Source organism: Thalassophryne amazonica, chromosome 2 (genome assembly GCF_902500255.1).
Source record: "Thalassophryne amazonica chromosome 2, fThaAma1.1, whole genome shotgun sequence".
In the NCBI taxonomy this organism is placed as follows: Eukaryota; Metazoa; Chordata; class Actinopteri; order Batrachoidiformes; family Batrachoididae; genus Thalassophryne; species Thalassophryne amazonica.
Window position 1 is genome coordinate 85605500 of NC_047104.1, and position 16605 is coordinate 85622104.

Sequence of the window (16605 nt, forward strand, 5' to 3'; positions counted from 1 at the left end):
AAACATTCCACGTGAGTCCACCACATGAAGATGCGCATGAAGGAAATTTATTGTGGTTCAGTGTGTTGAACAACAAGAGTTAATTGTACTTTCTTTCTTTTTTTAATAAATCATATTTGTCCATTACATGTACAGAAGTTAGTCAGTGTGATAATTCAGGTACATTTTATCACAAACATTTTATTAACTCGGAGGGTGAGTTTGTTACCAGCTGTCTCTATCTGCCTTTGTGATTATGTCTGTGCAGTGTGTATGAATAATAATGTCATGATCTCCTTACAGAGTTTTAATCCTACCAGGACAAAGACAGTAATCCATAATCTTGAATCTCCTCCCACAGTACATTGCAGTAGTACTGCCTAAATGTGTGTCTTCTTACAAATCCTGTTGAGCTAAAGTGTCGTGAAACTATGTGCTATCTACACTGTACTTGAATGCAGTCCAAATCCTGTTGTACAGGAAAATGGAGCCACGTGCACTGGTGTTTGTGATGTTCCAATTCAGGGGAATCACCACTCTGACATACAGCAAGTAGTAAGTCAGACAGTTTCAACAACAGTCCTGATTTCACCCTGAATCTGACTAAGAAACCCCCCCACCACCACCACCGCCACCTCTCCCAATCCCATTTCTGTTTCCATCACACCGCAACCTCTCTCTGAGGTTATGTAATACTGCAGTTCTGCAAAGCTGCTGATGAGACAGCCATAAGTGCCAGTGCACAGTACTCTGAATGCTGCCCTTGCTGCTGTCATTATTGATTTCAGCATTGATCGCTGTGCTGTTCCTCGGTATCTAATTAGATTAAACATGCAGTCACTGAATCTGATCCAGAGTATTCTCCCACGGCTGCCGCTGATGTCCTGCTTCGTCATACTGTTGTTAACAACTCTATGGTTGTCATGGTCAGAGCTGAACAGATGGGAATGGATAGAGGTAGCTGTGTAACAACACGTGACCTCACCAGCTGTTGCTAGTATGCTGATGGGAGAAATGGGAGGGGGGGCAGTAGAATAAAGGGGAGGGGTCACTGGCACACTTGTGACTGGTGAGACAGTCCCTTGTTCTGCAGAGAGAGAGATGAGGGAGGGCGTGGGGGGGATGAGTGCACATGCACGGTGACAGGACTGAAGACACACCTCTATCGCTCCTGATTCAGCGGAACAGATTTATTCATCACCTCTCCCTGCAAGCCTCACACAGCAAGCCTGCCGCAAACCAAACAAGCCCAAACCAGCACCACCTGACTGACCGACGGGCTGCCTGCACAGATCCTGCTGTCCCTCTGACCGGAGCACTGAGTAGTGGCCACTGCAGAAAGAAACCACCCCAATGGAGGAGCAAACAGTGAATGTGAATGATCAGAATCGAAAAAGCGACACCTGCGCTGAGGATGTCAATGGACAAGCTGCAGGACAAGTAGACAACTGACAACATCTGTTTCTTCATCCCAACCTGAGGACCCCTCCTGCAGGGAGATGTGCTTTGTTATGGGATAGATGCACAGGACTACATGTTGCCATGGATACCAGCACGCGTAAATTCGCTGTGCGCAGATGGTTTTCCATCTACTTGAAGAACAAGGCAGCAAGGAACAAGAACAGCACAGGCTTCTGTCAATTTGAGGTGCGCAAGTCTGCAAGAAACACCCAGGATAGATGTGCGTGGCATGCTGCCTGCGTGTGTGTGATTTGCTTTGTTATGTTGAGGATGCTTTGCTGCATGGTTACCAGCTGTTGCTCTGCACATCTGTCGAGAATCTAGCTATCAGTCAGGCAGAGGGATAATGTGTTTTGACAAAGTGAGGGAGAGGGTACACGGAAAGTGCACGCAGGCAGGTTGGCAGATAGATACAGATTGATTCAGTGTGAGGCCGCAGCAGTGCACATCTATTTATAGAACACACAGAAGTGGATGAGAGAGAGACAAACGGAGAGGGACAGCATCCTGTTTACAGCTCATCTACCTGTGTGTTAGGATATAAATAGTTGAAACTCTCCCTGGCTTCCTCCTTTCTCCCTCCCTGTGAGCGCTGATGTGACAGACAGACTTTGTTTTTTAGGCTTGTAATGTCTGTGCCTGTTTCGCTGGCTGTCATCCTCTACAGAAAGGTCAGACTCCAGGGTGAGCCACAGCTCACTCTCAGAGAATCTGCCAATTGGGACTTGAACCCATTCCTTCTTGCAGATGGACTGGACACTGCATCAATTAATGCCACACTGTGAGATTAAACTTAAAACAACAGCAACATCCAGATGTTTTGACATATTACAGTATTCACACATACATTGATTCCTATGTGAAAACTGCAGTTTGCATAATCTTGTCACTGCCCTGATAAGAAACTTTTCATTAAAACCCTATAGATTATCTTCTGAAGTATGCAAACATTTACGTTTTATTTACAAGTACATGTGTTTGGTGCTGTGCATCGCCACATTCACCACACAACACGACGCCCGGTTTCTGATTGGTAACTAACCAAGCAGACCAATGAACTGTGATCCCCTCCTCCTGAAAGTCGCTATCTGCTGCAGCCTGTTGATATGTGGGGTCATTTGCTGGGGTACTCAATACTGAGGAATGTCCCTGGTCCTTCTTTTGGTCATCTCAGGATGTCCTTCTTTTAGATAACACAAACTAATTGCAAGTGATTAGCTAGAAAAGGACACAACACTTTGGAATAATTCAGCCTTAAGCAAGAATAAAATGCACAGAGTTTTTTAAGTTTATTTAAGCCTTCGACACAGAGCTTATACAAACTGAGTCCTCTAGAGAGACTGAATATGTGACGACCGCGCTCATCTATTTATTGGAGACCCGCGGGCATCGCTCCTCCTTCGACTTTTTTATTTATTTTATTCCCAAGACATGGTTTCTATTGGAAGCGTCCTGTAGTGAACCCTAAGCAGGTGTTAGGCCATTATTTCAATGTGACAAACGCTCCCATTAAAACTTGAAGGATTTACAACTGATTTTTTTAAAAGACCTTCGGCCACAGGTGCAGCTGGCCTGAGGCCCCCCTGCACCTTGCCTGCGGGAAAGCACCTAAGAGGCCTTGGAAAGCCCCTGACAGACCGAATGACTAATAGAGCCCTTTTTTTGGGTTGAACACCTGCTAGTTCAGCCAGAGGACATACAGTTCAGATCAGGACACTTGATAGTTCATCATAGTTCAAATAAGGACCTAAAATTCTTCTACAGTCCCTCCTCTGGGACTCGAAAGAGTCCCATTACATCAACTATACTCTTGGGTTGTTTACTGACAAGACATCCTCATTTGTGCATTGCAATAATAAAAAAAAGAAAAACACATCACTCGACTTACTGATAACTCTGGTGCGGATATGATATAAGTGATACTTCACACGGTAAATATATTTAAGTTTAAGTGCAGGTGAGCCTACATACTAAGGCACAAGGTGATCAATTAGCTGGATTATATCAACGCAAAGGTGACATTCAAACATTGAGTTTGGTGTAATTCAAGGCACTTAAATGGCCACATAAAACAAGTTACAGCAACCTCTTAATCATGGCAAAGTAAAGGCATTACATTGACATCAGTGCAACCAATCATCTTCTGGCATCTATTGTCTCACTCAACAGAGGCTCCAACCCATTATACTTGGTTCTACATATTATTTTGTTAAAGCGTCACACATTTATTACTTAAATGCATCAAATAACCCCTATGTTACCACTATTTAGTCAACCAATCAAGAAACTATTCTAACGTTAGCGCAGCTATATCTAGTTAAATGATAAACACAATAAATGGTTTCCCTTCATGTCCGTCCTTAAGTCATTTGCCTTAGTCAATCATATAATGGTTTTCATTATAGGCCATTTCTCAACATTTTCCACTTTGTTTTTCTTCTTTTTCAGCTTGTTTTCTAATGCCCTTTTTGGCCAGACACCAAATTTAGGCAATGCATGTCTCTTGATGCATGCTATAATTTAAGAAAAAGGGGTCCCTATGGTGCATCTTTACTACTAAATCTCCAAACACGCCGTGTAAGGGTCCCCTTTTTATAACTTTGCAATGTGATATTTATGTGTATGCATTTAGCTTTATCTGTGTTACGCAGATGATGGTAAGGACAGACATTTACCCAACCTTCGTTACTAACATATATCCTTCTTTGTTTTTTTATTTACACTCAGATTTCTGAAACCAGTCCACAATTCAAACTCAAGAATCAAGATCATCGTCCGTTTTCAGTGCCATTACGTCAGTCCGCGCTCCTCAGCATTTACTCAGCGTCTGAAGTTTTGGGAGAAGTTGGGGAATATGGGGAGGTTGGCCTTTCAGGGGTAGTGGGGGAAGGATCAGGAATCCTGGCTTTCAGACAGTCGCGCAGTTCTCTGATGGATCTTTCCAGCTCCTTGTGCTGGTTGGCCAGGTTGTACAGGGCCCCCAGAGAATTCTTGCCCACATTCAGGGTGGTGGTGGCCAGCCCTAGATGTTCCCTCTCTATATGCTCCATCATGCTGGCTAGCATGTCCATACTAGACTGAAGACCACACAGTTGAGTATGGAGGCCCTCCTGAGCACAAGAGATGTTGGCATTGTTACGGTGTATCCTTAACAGGTATGCAGCTGTCTGTTGTGGCATGATTTCCTCAAATAGTCCATGGGAATGTGATTTGTGAGGGGCAGGAGCTGCTCCAAGGTTTTTGGAGCAGACTCTTGTGGAAGACGAAGCTCTCTAGCCAAGATTGCCATGTCCAGTGGGGTGACCATGACCAGATTAAGGTTGTGCAGTCCAGGGGACAGGAAGTACAAGGGGGAAGGCATTTCGTGTGTGGGGGGAGTATTGTTGATGTCGCACGGGCAAGTGGTTGGGACACTCTGGGCATTTAGCAGCCTGTACAAAGCTCCCCTCTGTCCTGGTAGGTGAGTTCGGCTAAGGTCCACCCCTGCTGATCCTCCTCCAGAGGCACTGGGCTGATCGGAATATCTCTCCTGCCTTGGGGGTGAAAAGCTGGGGACAGGTCCTAGCAGTGAATTGGGTCTAGGATGCACTCGGGCAGTTGCTGCATATGGCCAACCTTGGCTGCCTCCCCTGGAGGGTATCGTTGCCACTGGCACATGTGACTGTCTCCATGGCATCTGCGGAAGGGGTGTGTTCCTGAGTCCAAAGGGTCCTTCAGGTGATGGTGGAGTCCTCGGGCCGACTCTTGCTGCAGGCAGATTCTGTGAAGCCGTCATCGCCAGGTGCTGGAACGATGAAGATCCTTCTGTTGCCAACTGGTTTAGCTGCTGGATGGATGGTGGCTGTGGCGACCAATCATGGCTCGACCGTCCCTCCTGTATATCCTCTTCTCCAAACAGTTCTGAGAGTCCAATCAGACTTGATAGAGGCAGATCAGGCATATGTCCCTGATCAGGGGAGTCTGGTCTCTCAGCCATACTCCTGTGTCCTATTAATATACATATACGTTCATTATTACAGCTCCATGTCTTTCTTTCAGATACTGTCTATCCTATCCCTCATTGTTGTGGGTGCATGTGTGTGAATGTAAATGTGCGTGCATGTCTTCTTCCTCGTCTACAATATCACCAAGCATGGTCCATCCCAGTCCTCCCTATCTGGGGTATACGCCACAATATTAGGTAGCTGGGGGCTGTCGGGGAGGATAATTGGTATTTCATCCATTTCCATATATTCTGGTTCTCTGTCTATTTCGTTTGTGCTTTCTTCTAGGGCTCGGACGGCTAACAGTGGGAGCTGTCCTACTGTGGATGAAATCAATTTATTGACCAGAAATTTTATCAAGGGAATACCACAACATATTACCAGCAAGACTGCCACCCCTATTAGTGCCAAGACTACACCTATCTGATATAACCAGTCTTTCCATGATATCCACCCTCTCCTTAGAGCCCCAAAATAGTGTAAATAGTGGCCAATATTCACTCCATTCCCTACGATGTATCCAGAATCGTCAGTTTCATTTCTCCCTCCTATGGAGTTACTTAATAGTTCCTGTTGCATCTCTTCAAGTGTGATTAAGAGCTCTGTCAAATTTCCGTCTTCCCCTGTACGCATGGGAATAGCTGTGCAACATTCGGTGGCTGTGATCATAATACAAACTCCTTGTTCATCAGCCATCATCATCTCGATAGCTAATCTATTTTGCATTGTCATTAGCGAGGTGGCGTGCAGTTGTTCGGTTAAGGCTCCTACAGCTGCCAATGTCCAATTCAAATATCTTTGTTGATTATACCACAAGTAATTAATCCACTGCACCTCCTGGAACCTAGAATGGACTTTTGGAGTAACCCCGAACAGAGCCAGTGCCCATCCCCATTTATCCCCGTCTTCATCTGCTTTGACTCTGCTACTGTCTATGGCTTCTAGTTGTCGGGGTATCCCGTCTGGTATCCCGTTTCTTACTGTGATGTTGTAGTCTGTTTTAAATGTCATTATTCCTCTTTTCTTACGAAGTTTCTGTGGCATGGGTTGTATTGAATTTGGCATTTCAATTACTGTTATTGCTCCTGTGAGCATCACGGGAGCACAAAGCCCTTTCCAATTAGGGGACAGCGATGACAGGAGTTTCCTTTTTTGTCCGCATATCCAAAAGATGTCAGCCAAGGGTACCGTTCCCTTAGCTAAATTTGGAGTGGATACCCATGAAGCATGGGTGAGATTCAGTCCAATTACAGACCCCCCTGTGGCCGGTACTATTTGTTCACACTGTATGCCTGCTGCTGGCAGGGTGTGACAGACGGTAATGTTCCATGCTGTTTTGGCCGGTTTGTATTCTGCTGCTTTTGCATACACTGTATGTGGTGTTTTGACTGGGTCGTCCCTACCTGCCAATCGCTTATGTATTGTGCTACTAAGCCTTTAGCTATACAGAATGGGTGTATCATCCCTTTCTCTATTTTAATCATAGGTGGAACGGTTCATTCTGTACTTAGAGGCACTGGACAAAGTTTACTGTCGGCAGCATATTTTTCATCACCTACTGCCATTTTTCATAAACACATTGTGTATAGCATTCTGCTTGGTCTGAGTTATGTTGGGGGCTCCTATAACAGTTGTTGATATCAGGTAGGGGTTTAGACTGAGGTATCACACCCTTCCGGTGACAGGCTATGCAAGGCTTTTCACTGATCTGCCTAGCCGAAAATTTCAACCATTGGTAAAATAAATTGGTCTTCAACCCTTGTGTGCGGGGCTAGGTCTGTACTGGATCCCATCTCCCTAAGTGACTGCTTGTTTCTAGGCTTCTAATGTCCTCTTTTTCCTTGGTTTGATTTTACCCATTTTGTGGCTTCATGTACTGTAACAGTTTATGTCTTGCTTGGTTTCCCTGCATCCTCTTTTATCACAAATTACCTCTATGGTTGAGTGTTCCCTCCTCTTCACATTTGATGCTAATGGCTTCGCCTAATATGTAATCCCCCAGCTTTCCCTGTATTCCTATGTTCTTGTAGGCTTTTGATTTAATGTATACCAAATTATATGTTTTTCCTGTGTTAGAATGCCTTGTTTAGTTGCTATTGCGGCCATGGCCACTGCACAGTCCGTTGTATGTTTTGGACGTCTATTTTCTCCCATACTAACCACCAGTAGTATTGTCAATCCCTTGATAATTCCTTAATCATTGTTCTGGTGACTGTTGAGATGTGCTACTAGATGTGCTACTGAGTGAGCCGTCGCTAGATGAGCTGTCACTAGAGATGTGTGGTGTATCTGTCCTTGTCTGGGTTGTACTTCCTGCGGTTCTTCTGTCGGTAAATCTACTGAGTTGCTGTCCAAGTCTGATGTCTCCTGTGGCCTGTCTATCTGTCGGTCTGTATCTCTGTCTGTCTGTCGGCCTGCGTCTCCAGTTGTTTCTGAGTCTGCCTCTGAGTCTGTCGCTGCTCTATCTGGCAGGGATCCACTACTCTCTGAAGCTGTGCGTCGTCTTTGTTCAATCAGTCTCTGTGAGCGCCTTGGCCGGTGTTCGCCTGGCTGCAGGGAGGCGTGACCTTCCCTCGGTGCTGCTTCTGGCTGCAGGGAGGCGTGGCCGTCCCTCGGTGCTGCTGTAGGTTCCCTGGCTTCTCTTGCTTCCCCCCTTGGCCCGGCGGCTCTGCCAAGACGAGCTTGCCGAGGCCGCAGGGGCGCTGGGCCACCAACCCTACAGCAGTGGTTTAAATGAAACCAAGTGTCCTTACCGTCTACTTTGACTGCTGTACGTGAGGCAAGAATAACTTTAAAAGGACCTTCTCGGTGGGGCCTGTCCCACTTCTTTTTGAACACTTTGACGTAAACCAGATCACCAGGCTGGATGGTCTGATTTTCAAGTGGAATCTCTGCTTCTCTGTCTTCTGTAGCACCTTTGACCTGCAGAAAGATAGTTTTGTGTATTTGGGTTAACTGTCTCAGATAATTATGCCATTCGTCTTGTAGCTGCTCCAGCGATGGTCCTTTGTAGGGTCCTCTCAGGTATGGAATAGGCATCGGCCGACCTGTAAGAGCTTCAAATGGTGTCAAATGGGTTAGTCGGTTAGTTTGTGAGCGCATTGACAATAAAGCAAGCGGCAACGCATCCAGCCAGGTTAGTTTGCCATTGCTGTCTGCTATGATTTTTTCTAGTTTGTTCTTTAAAATGCCATTAGCTCGTTCCACCGCCCCATTTGATTGGGGGTGATGAACACACCCAAATTTCTGTTTGATACCCAATTGTTTGAATGTTTCTTGTGTAACCTTGGCTACAAAAGCCCTACCGTTGTCAGATGAGATAGTATCTGGAATGCCAAATCTTGGAAAGACGTCTCGGCACAGGAATTTGGCTACCGTTTTATGGTCTTGATTTGCAGAGGCTACTGCCTCAATCCATCGGCTGAATCTGCATATCACTACCAAAACATATCTCATTCGTTTAACTCGGTTTTCAGCTCCCATGTCTATGAAATCCATCATGAGATGTCTGAATGGCCCATCAGGGACCGGAATGTGGGCTAAAGGGGCTGTGAATGATTTCCGGACATTGTACTGTGCACATACCTCACACTCATTCAACAAACGGTCCACTGTTGCTGCCATATATGGTGACCACCAGACAGCTTTTAGTTTGTTCATAATTTGGACTCGCGAACAATGATCGGGTCCGTGGGCCCAAATGATTGCATGTCGTAATAAATTGGTGGGTAACACAAAATGTCCATGACTACTGCGCCACAGCTTGTCCGCTGGCCCCTGACTGCGTGTCTCAATAGCGCCTCGTTTAACCCACATTCGTTTTTCTTCTCCACTGGCCCTACTTTGAGCCACTATTAGTGCGTCAAGTGAAACCAGTGGGGCACAATCTTGGATGGTTAGCAGGGGAAACATATTTCCCCTTGTGCTCCTTGCGAGCTGCGTCATCTGCTAGGTTGTTACCTTGAGCTATGATGTTATTATTCTTTTGATGACCTGCACATTTAATGATGGCTACCTCAGACGGTAATTGGAGAGCTTGTAACAGTTGGGAAATCGCTTCTCCATGAGTGACAGGGGTGCCATCTGCTCTCAGGAATCCCCTTTGTTTCCAAATGTTGCATGTACATGACATACGCCATAAGCGTAGGCTGAGTCTGTGTAGATATTAACACGTTGATCTTTAGCTATCTGGCAAGCCATAGTTAAGGCTTTGATTTCTGCCAGTTGGGCTGAACAAGGCTGATCAATTCCTTGGGACTCCAGTAATTCAAGGTCTCGCCATCCGTGTTTAGTTTAACAATCCCCATACCCGCATGCAATCCCGCGGCATCCCGAAAGCATGAGCCGTCCACGAACAGGGTTAGATCTGCATCTATGGCGTGATTATACAAATGTTCTCTGGCTCTCAAAAATGTCTCTGTCTCTGCCACACAGTTATGTGGAGTACCATCTAACGGTGTGGTCAATTTGGTGGCGGGATTCACCGTGTGACAACGTTGTATTGTTATTTCTGGAGCGGACAACACGACTTCATATCCAGTGCGTCTAGCTTGTGTTAAGACAAAACGTTGACTGGTTGGCAGGGCATGTAACTGATGCGACGTGTACAATGTTACTGCATGTCCCATGATTATGGATGATGCCTTTTGAAATGCAAAGGCAGCTGCTGCTAGACCCTGATAGCATGGTGGCAATCCTGTTTCAATGTTGTCAAGCTTTGTACTATAATAGGCCAATGGTTGTTTTCCTTCATTTGTTTCCTGCATTAGTACAGCACAAGCATAACCATCTTTTTCAGTAACATACAAATGGAAAGGTTTCCCATAATCTGGGTTACCTAACGCGGGAGCAGATTGCATGTCTGTTTTTAGGGCCTCAAAAGCTCCCGTTGCCTCATCTGTCCAGACGAGGAGAGCTGCATTGCTTGTTTGCCCCACTGCTCTAATCATGGCACGCAAAGGTGCAGTTTTTATAGCATAATCACAAATCCACGGCCGACTGTACCCTGCCATCCCAAGGAATGAAAGCATCTGTCCCACTGTTTGGGGTTTGGGAGCCTTGATTATAGCCTCCACTTGGCTTGGGGCTATACATCGCGTGGTCCCACACAACTGTCTTCCCAAGTATTCTACTTGCTGTTTGCAGAACTGCAATTTGTCCTTACTTACTTTATGACCTCCATCTGCCAATGCATGCAATACAATTAATGAATCTTTTTCACACTGTTCTTGAGTCTCTGATGCAATAAGGAGATCATCCATATATTGCACCAATGTACTGGGTATGTCAAGGTGTTGTAATCTTCAGCCAGGACTTTGTTAAAGATGGCTGGGGACAGGTTCAGTCCCTGAGGTAGCCGTGTATACGTTAGCTGTTGTCCCAGAAATGTGAATGCAAACAAATGTTGTGAGTCTGGGTGCACAGGCACACTGAAATAGGCTGAACACAGATCGATTACTGTGTACCATTTTGCTCCAGCAGGGATGCTTGATAGTATAGTATGCGGATCAGGTACTATAGGTGCATCCATTTCTATTATTGCATTGATAGGACGCAGATCATGTACCAGCCGATACTCTTTGGTATTGTTTTTAGGGATAGGGTAGATAGGAGTATTGCATGGGCTAGCAGTTTTTATTAAAACTCCAGCTGCCATTAGTCCCTTAATTACTGGTTTTATGCCTTCAATAGCCTGAGGTTTTAATGGATACTGCCTTTGGTGAGGCAGTTTTGCTCCCGGTTTTACTTTTATTTTTACTGGTAAGGCTGTTTTACTAGTCCTACATCTGTTTTGCTTTTGGACCACACCACTGGTGGTATTTGCTCTAACAATTTCTCTTGTTGGGCCGATAACACCATCTGTCCCTCTGGTCTAGGATTGAGCTCCACTTTTTGAGCTATAGCCTCATCATTTACTTTTAAGTTAATTCGTATAAACTGCTGGTCTTTTGACAGATGTACTTGTGGACTTTCCATGTTTTGCCATTCTTCAACTTCTGAGGCTGTCTTTACCATTGGACCTAGGTCATGGGATTCATACTTTTCTGAGACTAAAAGGGTCACATGAGGCGTGGCATTCGGCACTTGATACCATTGTTGTTCAGCTGAAGTTAGCTTGACAGAAGCTGCGGCCCCTTGGGGGCCTAAATAAATTTCTGTGGTGGTTATGTGAACCAGCCGTTGATTCATCAATGCATCCCAGCAGCATGCATAGTCAGTCTGTTCTTGTTTGGCATCGAACATCAGGGTGACATGTAAAGGTAAACTAGGTGTATATACTGCTGCATAGTGTTGTTCTGCTCAGGGCTTCCATTTTTCCCATTCCAGTTGGAGATTTGAATTTTCTGGTTGTAACTTCAGCCAGTATACCATGGGTTGCACAGGTCGGACCTTGTTTTCCATGTCCATAAGCACCATAATGTTGGTGAGTGCTTCGTCAGGAAAGTGTATTTGCCGTCCTTGATGGGTACACACTATCTGGGTTTGTAGCTTACATAAAATGTCTCTTCCCAGCAAATTCACAGGTGTATTTTGTGAGTATAACAGGGGTGCTTCAATTGTTTTTCCTGCAATCGTTACAGGAAGTGGGCGTGTAAAAGGTATTATTTGAGTTTTCCCAGAGAAGCCGATGGTCTTAATTACAGACCCAGAGAGGGGGAGATGAGCGCCCATTTTCCCTATGCAAGAGTATGTTGCCCCTGTATCCACCATAAAAGGGAAATCTCTGTTTTGTATATTAACGGTGACAGTTGGCTCTTCCTTAGGTATCATAGAAATAGCCAATGCCACCGTTTCCCCCTCTGTCTTCTCTAGGCCCCCCTGTTGCCAATAGGCAGAGGGTCCAACCCAAGGTCGGGCTGGACAATTTCTCATTCGATGTCCAGGTTGTCCACAGCTCCAACACTCATTAGAGGGTTGATCCCCTATTGGGGGTGTTGGTCCCATAGGCGGTCCCGCTTGACTGTTCCTGGGAGCTGAGTTCTGGAATCTGCTTCCAAATGAAGGTTGGCGAGATCCTCTTCGCCACCCTCCTCTTTGACCTTGAAAGTTCCGTGACTCTCCTCTCCACCCATGACTGTAGGTGGGTCCATTTCCGGGTGTGCCAGTGCTATGGTAGTGATAGTGATGCTCCACTGGTGCTGAGACTTCTCCTGTAGGAGTGCTTCCTGCTGCTCCTTGGGGGCTCTGTGTGGCTGTTACCACAGGTGCCTGTATGGTGGCAGCAGTGTTTGCCGTAAGGCCCGTGCTTGCCGGCTCAGAAGGAACAGGGGTCATCATTGGTGCCTGGGTCTTTGTTTTTTCTTTCTTGCCTTTGGTTAGTTCTCCCAACTGCATCTGCACCAATTTTTTCGTCAGGGATTTTGCTGCATCTTCTTCTTTTTGTTTTTCTTTCTTGTAGATTTCAAGATGGTGACAAATATGCTCAGAGTATAAAGCCCAATTCATTTTCGATAGTCCCACGACTCCATCTAGGGCTTTCTGAACCTCATCTGGTAGAGCCTTTTTACAGTTATTTTAAACAGGATTTCAGTTGCTGGAGAATGGTTCCATGCATTTCCTGTTTCCTCCGCCCATCTCTTCTGGAATCGGTGCAGGAACTTCTTTGGGCACTCTTCAGGTGTCCACTCCTCATCATCCAATTTAGAGGGATCCAAGACCTCAGGGTACTTTCTTCTCAGTCCTTCCCACATGGAGTTTCTATAGCGATTAAAGGGGACTTCATCATGTTGATTAGTGCCCATCATCTGTGTTAGTCCAACCTTTCCTGCTAATTCTTCAGTGTCATGTTTTCCCATTACATGCATTAGCAAGGCTTTTATGTCACCTAAAGACAAGGTTACCCCTGCAGTGCCTTCTTCTAAGGCAGTTATCCATCTCCCAGCTCCTTGGGTGATGTCTGGCAGCCTGTTGGCCAGCCCCACCATGTCTGTCCAGCTCCATGGGGTATACACATGATGACCATTTCTGACCACCAATGAGCATATGAGGTCTTCGTCCTCCTCTTCTTCTGTGGGGGCTCCATACTGTCTTCCAGACCGAGTGCGACTGACTGGTTCCAGGCGGTCCATCCAGTTGGTTATATCCTGTTCTAAAGCCGTTATATTTTTGGCTACACATTGTTGTCTTTGCCTGAGTCGGGCTTCTCTTGCACTCTCAATGACGACCTCACCAGAAATCTTCCGGGTGGGTGGCTCTATAATGTGATTCCCTCGATTGGGCATCGATTGTTGTAATATTCTTCTTTCCTCGGCGTCCCTATGTCTTTGTATTCTTTCCTCCGCTAGCCGAAGTTGCTCAGCTAGTTCTTCATTACCTTTTCTGGCTAGATCCAGTGTGTCACAGAAGCTCTTGTGCCACTCTTTGGAGCCTCTATAGCCTGAGAAGGTCCAGTCGGCTGACTTATGGTGGGAGGGGACGGTTTTCAGTGGACCTCGGGGTGCAGGCGGAGCCTTCAGGTCTCTCTCTTTATCCTCGTCTGCCTCAGTGTCACTGTTATTTGTGGCCCCCCCTGCTGGTCGTGGTGAGCGACCACTTACTTTCGGACTTGGAGACCTTGTATGATCCATTTGACAGATCGAGGACCTGTCTCCTTGTGGCTCTCGAGCTTTTACTGTCAGTGTGAATTTGCCCTCCACATCCATGCCTTGGTCCTCTTCACGAGTTCCTAATACAAATTGTCCAGCTGTCTTTCCCATATCATGACGTTTATATGGGGGTGGCTCTGCTTCCCAGCTCGGTGCACTGGCTTTAGTCTCTTTGGATCTTTCCTCTGTCATTTTTTCTCTTTTCTGCTGTAGCCTCTGTGCTTCCTGCTTGATCAAGGCCAAAACTTCCTTTTCTTCAGTGCGTTTTTTGTTGTTATTCATGTTCTTCTGCTGATCTTTAATTTCTTTTTTCTGTATTTCTACCGCAACTGCTTCACACATCACCGGATCAAATGATCCCTCCAAAGGCCATTGCCTGCCCCCATGTGACCTTTTGTGCCACTTTCTCATACATTGGTTGGCCTTAGTGCGTTTTCCTGGATATTTTCTTAGTACTAAGTCTAGCGGGGTACTTTCCCGACCTTGAGAGTTACCCATGTAACCCTGACAAACGCTATGTGAGATGTTTCTATGGTGCTCTGGTAGTCCCTCAGGGGCTGTCCTGATCCAGACCAATAACTTGCCGGCTGTAACACCTGTTTTGTATTTTAAACCCTTAAAAGGATTAAATTTCCAACTGTTATGCCCGTCTTCTTTTTCTTTAACTAAATATGAAAATTTACCTGTTTCCCACCGAACCTTCCTTGGGACCACAGTCAGAGTCAACCTAGGAAACAGTTCTTCACCTGGATCAGTTGGCAGTGTTATTAAATGATTTAATGGTATGCTAATTTCTTTATTAGGATCAGCACAAAGCAGCTCCAGCCACGGGGTTAAACCCTGATGCCACAGACGTCTTATCAGCAGCTCCCAATTAATTAGAGGGAATTGTTCTTTCTTTTGCTTCAGATTGATTACCTTAGTAATCTGCCATAATTTCTGATTGATCTCTTGTTCGTCCTGCCAATGTTCTGCTCCTACACTGTCAAAATAGGTCCTTTCCAGCCAAAAATGTGTCCTGATTCCCTGGGTTTCGATGTCTCCGTCAGTCAAGTAATGTTCTGGGAGTATTATTATTATTTTAGTATTGTATCACTTCCTGTTCCGGAGCACAGCGGTGTTTTTCTGTATCTGTTAGCTGTTTAATCTGCGCAGTTAGATTGATCTAGTTATCTAGATTACGATTTGTTTCCCAGTGTAATCTTTACGTGCCTTAACTAAAGCACTCCTTCTGCTGAATCACCTCTAAATTATTCACTTTGCGTGTTTTTAGGAATCCGCTAGGTTAGCGTAGCTACTAGCTCTTAGCCGATTTAGCATGGCGGCTTCTCCTGTCTCTCCCACACTTTTCTGCTCTGGGTGTGAAATGTTTAGTTATTCCTCGGCCTCCTTTAGCAGTAATGGTACTTGTAATAAGTGTAGCTTATTCGTAGCTTTGGAGGCCAGGCTGGGCGAATTGGAGACTCGGCTCCGCACCGTGGACAATTCTACAGCTAGCCAGGCCCCTGTAGTCGGTGCGGACCAAGGTAGCTTAGCCGCCGTTAGTTCCCCCTGGCAGATCCCAAGCAGGCCGACTGGGTGACTGTGAGGAGGAAGCGTAGTTCTAAACAGAAGCCCCGTGTACACCGCCAACCCGTTCACATTTCTAACCGTTTTTCCCCACTCGACGACACACCCGCCGAGGATCAAACTCTGGTTATTGGCGACTCTATTTTGAGAAATGTGAAGTTAGCGACACCAGCAACCATAGTCAATTGTCTTCCGGGGGCCAGAGCAGGCGACATTGAAGGAAATTTGAAACTGCTGGCTAAGGCTAAGCGTAAATTTGGTAAGATTGTAATTCACGTCGGCAGTAATGACACCCGGTTACGCCAATCGGAGGTCACTAAAATTAACATTAAATCGGTGTGTAACTTTGCAAAAACAATGTCGGACTCTGTAGTTTTCTCTGGGCCCCTCCCCAATCGGACCGGGAGTGACATGTTTAGCCGCCTGTTCTCCTTGAATTGCTGGCTGTCTGAGTGGTGTCCAAAAAATGAGGTGGGCTTCATAGATAATTGGCAAAGCTTCTGGGGAAAACCTGGTCTTGTTAGGAGAGACGGCATCCATCCCACTTTGGATGGAGCAGCTCTCATTTCTAGAAATCTGGCCAATTTTCTTAAATCCTCCAAACCGTGACTATCCAGGGTTGGGACCAGGAAGCAGAGTTGTAGTCTTACACACCTCTCTGCAGCTTCTCTCCCCCTGCCATCCCCTCATTACCCCATCCCCGTAGAGACGGTGCCTGCTCCCAGACCACCAACAACCAGCAAAAATCTACTTAAGCATAAAAATTCAAAAAGAAAAAATAATATAGCACCTTCAACTGCACCACAGACTAAAACAGTTAAATGTGGTCTATTAAACATTAGGTCTCTCTCTTCTAAGTCCCTGTTGGTAAATGATATAATAATTGATCAACATATTGATTTATTCTGCCTAACAGAAACCTGGTTACAGCAGGATGAATATGTTAGTTTAAATGAGTCAACACCCCCGAGTCACACTAACTGTCAGAATGCTCGTAGCACGGGCCGAGGAGGAGGATTAGCAGCAAT

General features: G+C 45.8%; 1 protein-coding gene across 1 annotated transcript in view; it reads left to right on the top strand.

The window, feature by feature from the left end:
- Positions 1-1075: 1075 nt before the first annotated feature.
- Positions 1076-16605, top strand: part of rps6ka2 (ribosomal protein S6 kinase, polypeptide 2) — a 97992-nt gene continuing 82462 nt past the window's right edge. The window contains exon 1 of the mRNA XM_034188657.1: positions 1076-1626. Coding sequence (XP_034044548.1) covers positions 1522-1626 — 105 coding nt within the window. The 5' untranslated portion in view covers positions 1076-1521. The remainder of the gene's footprint in view (positions 1627-16605) is intronic.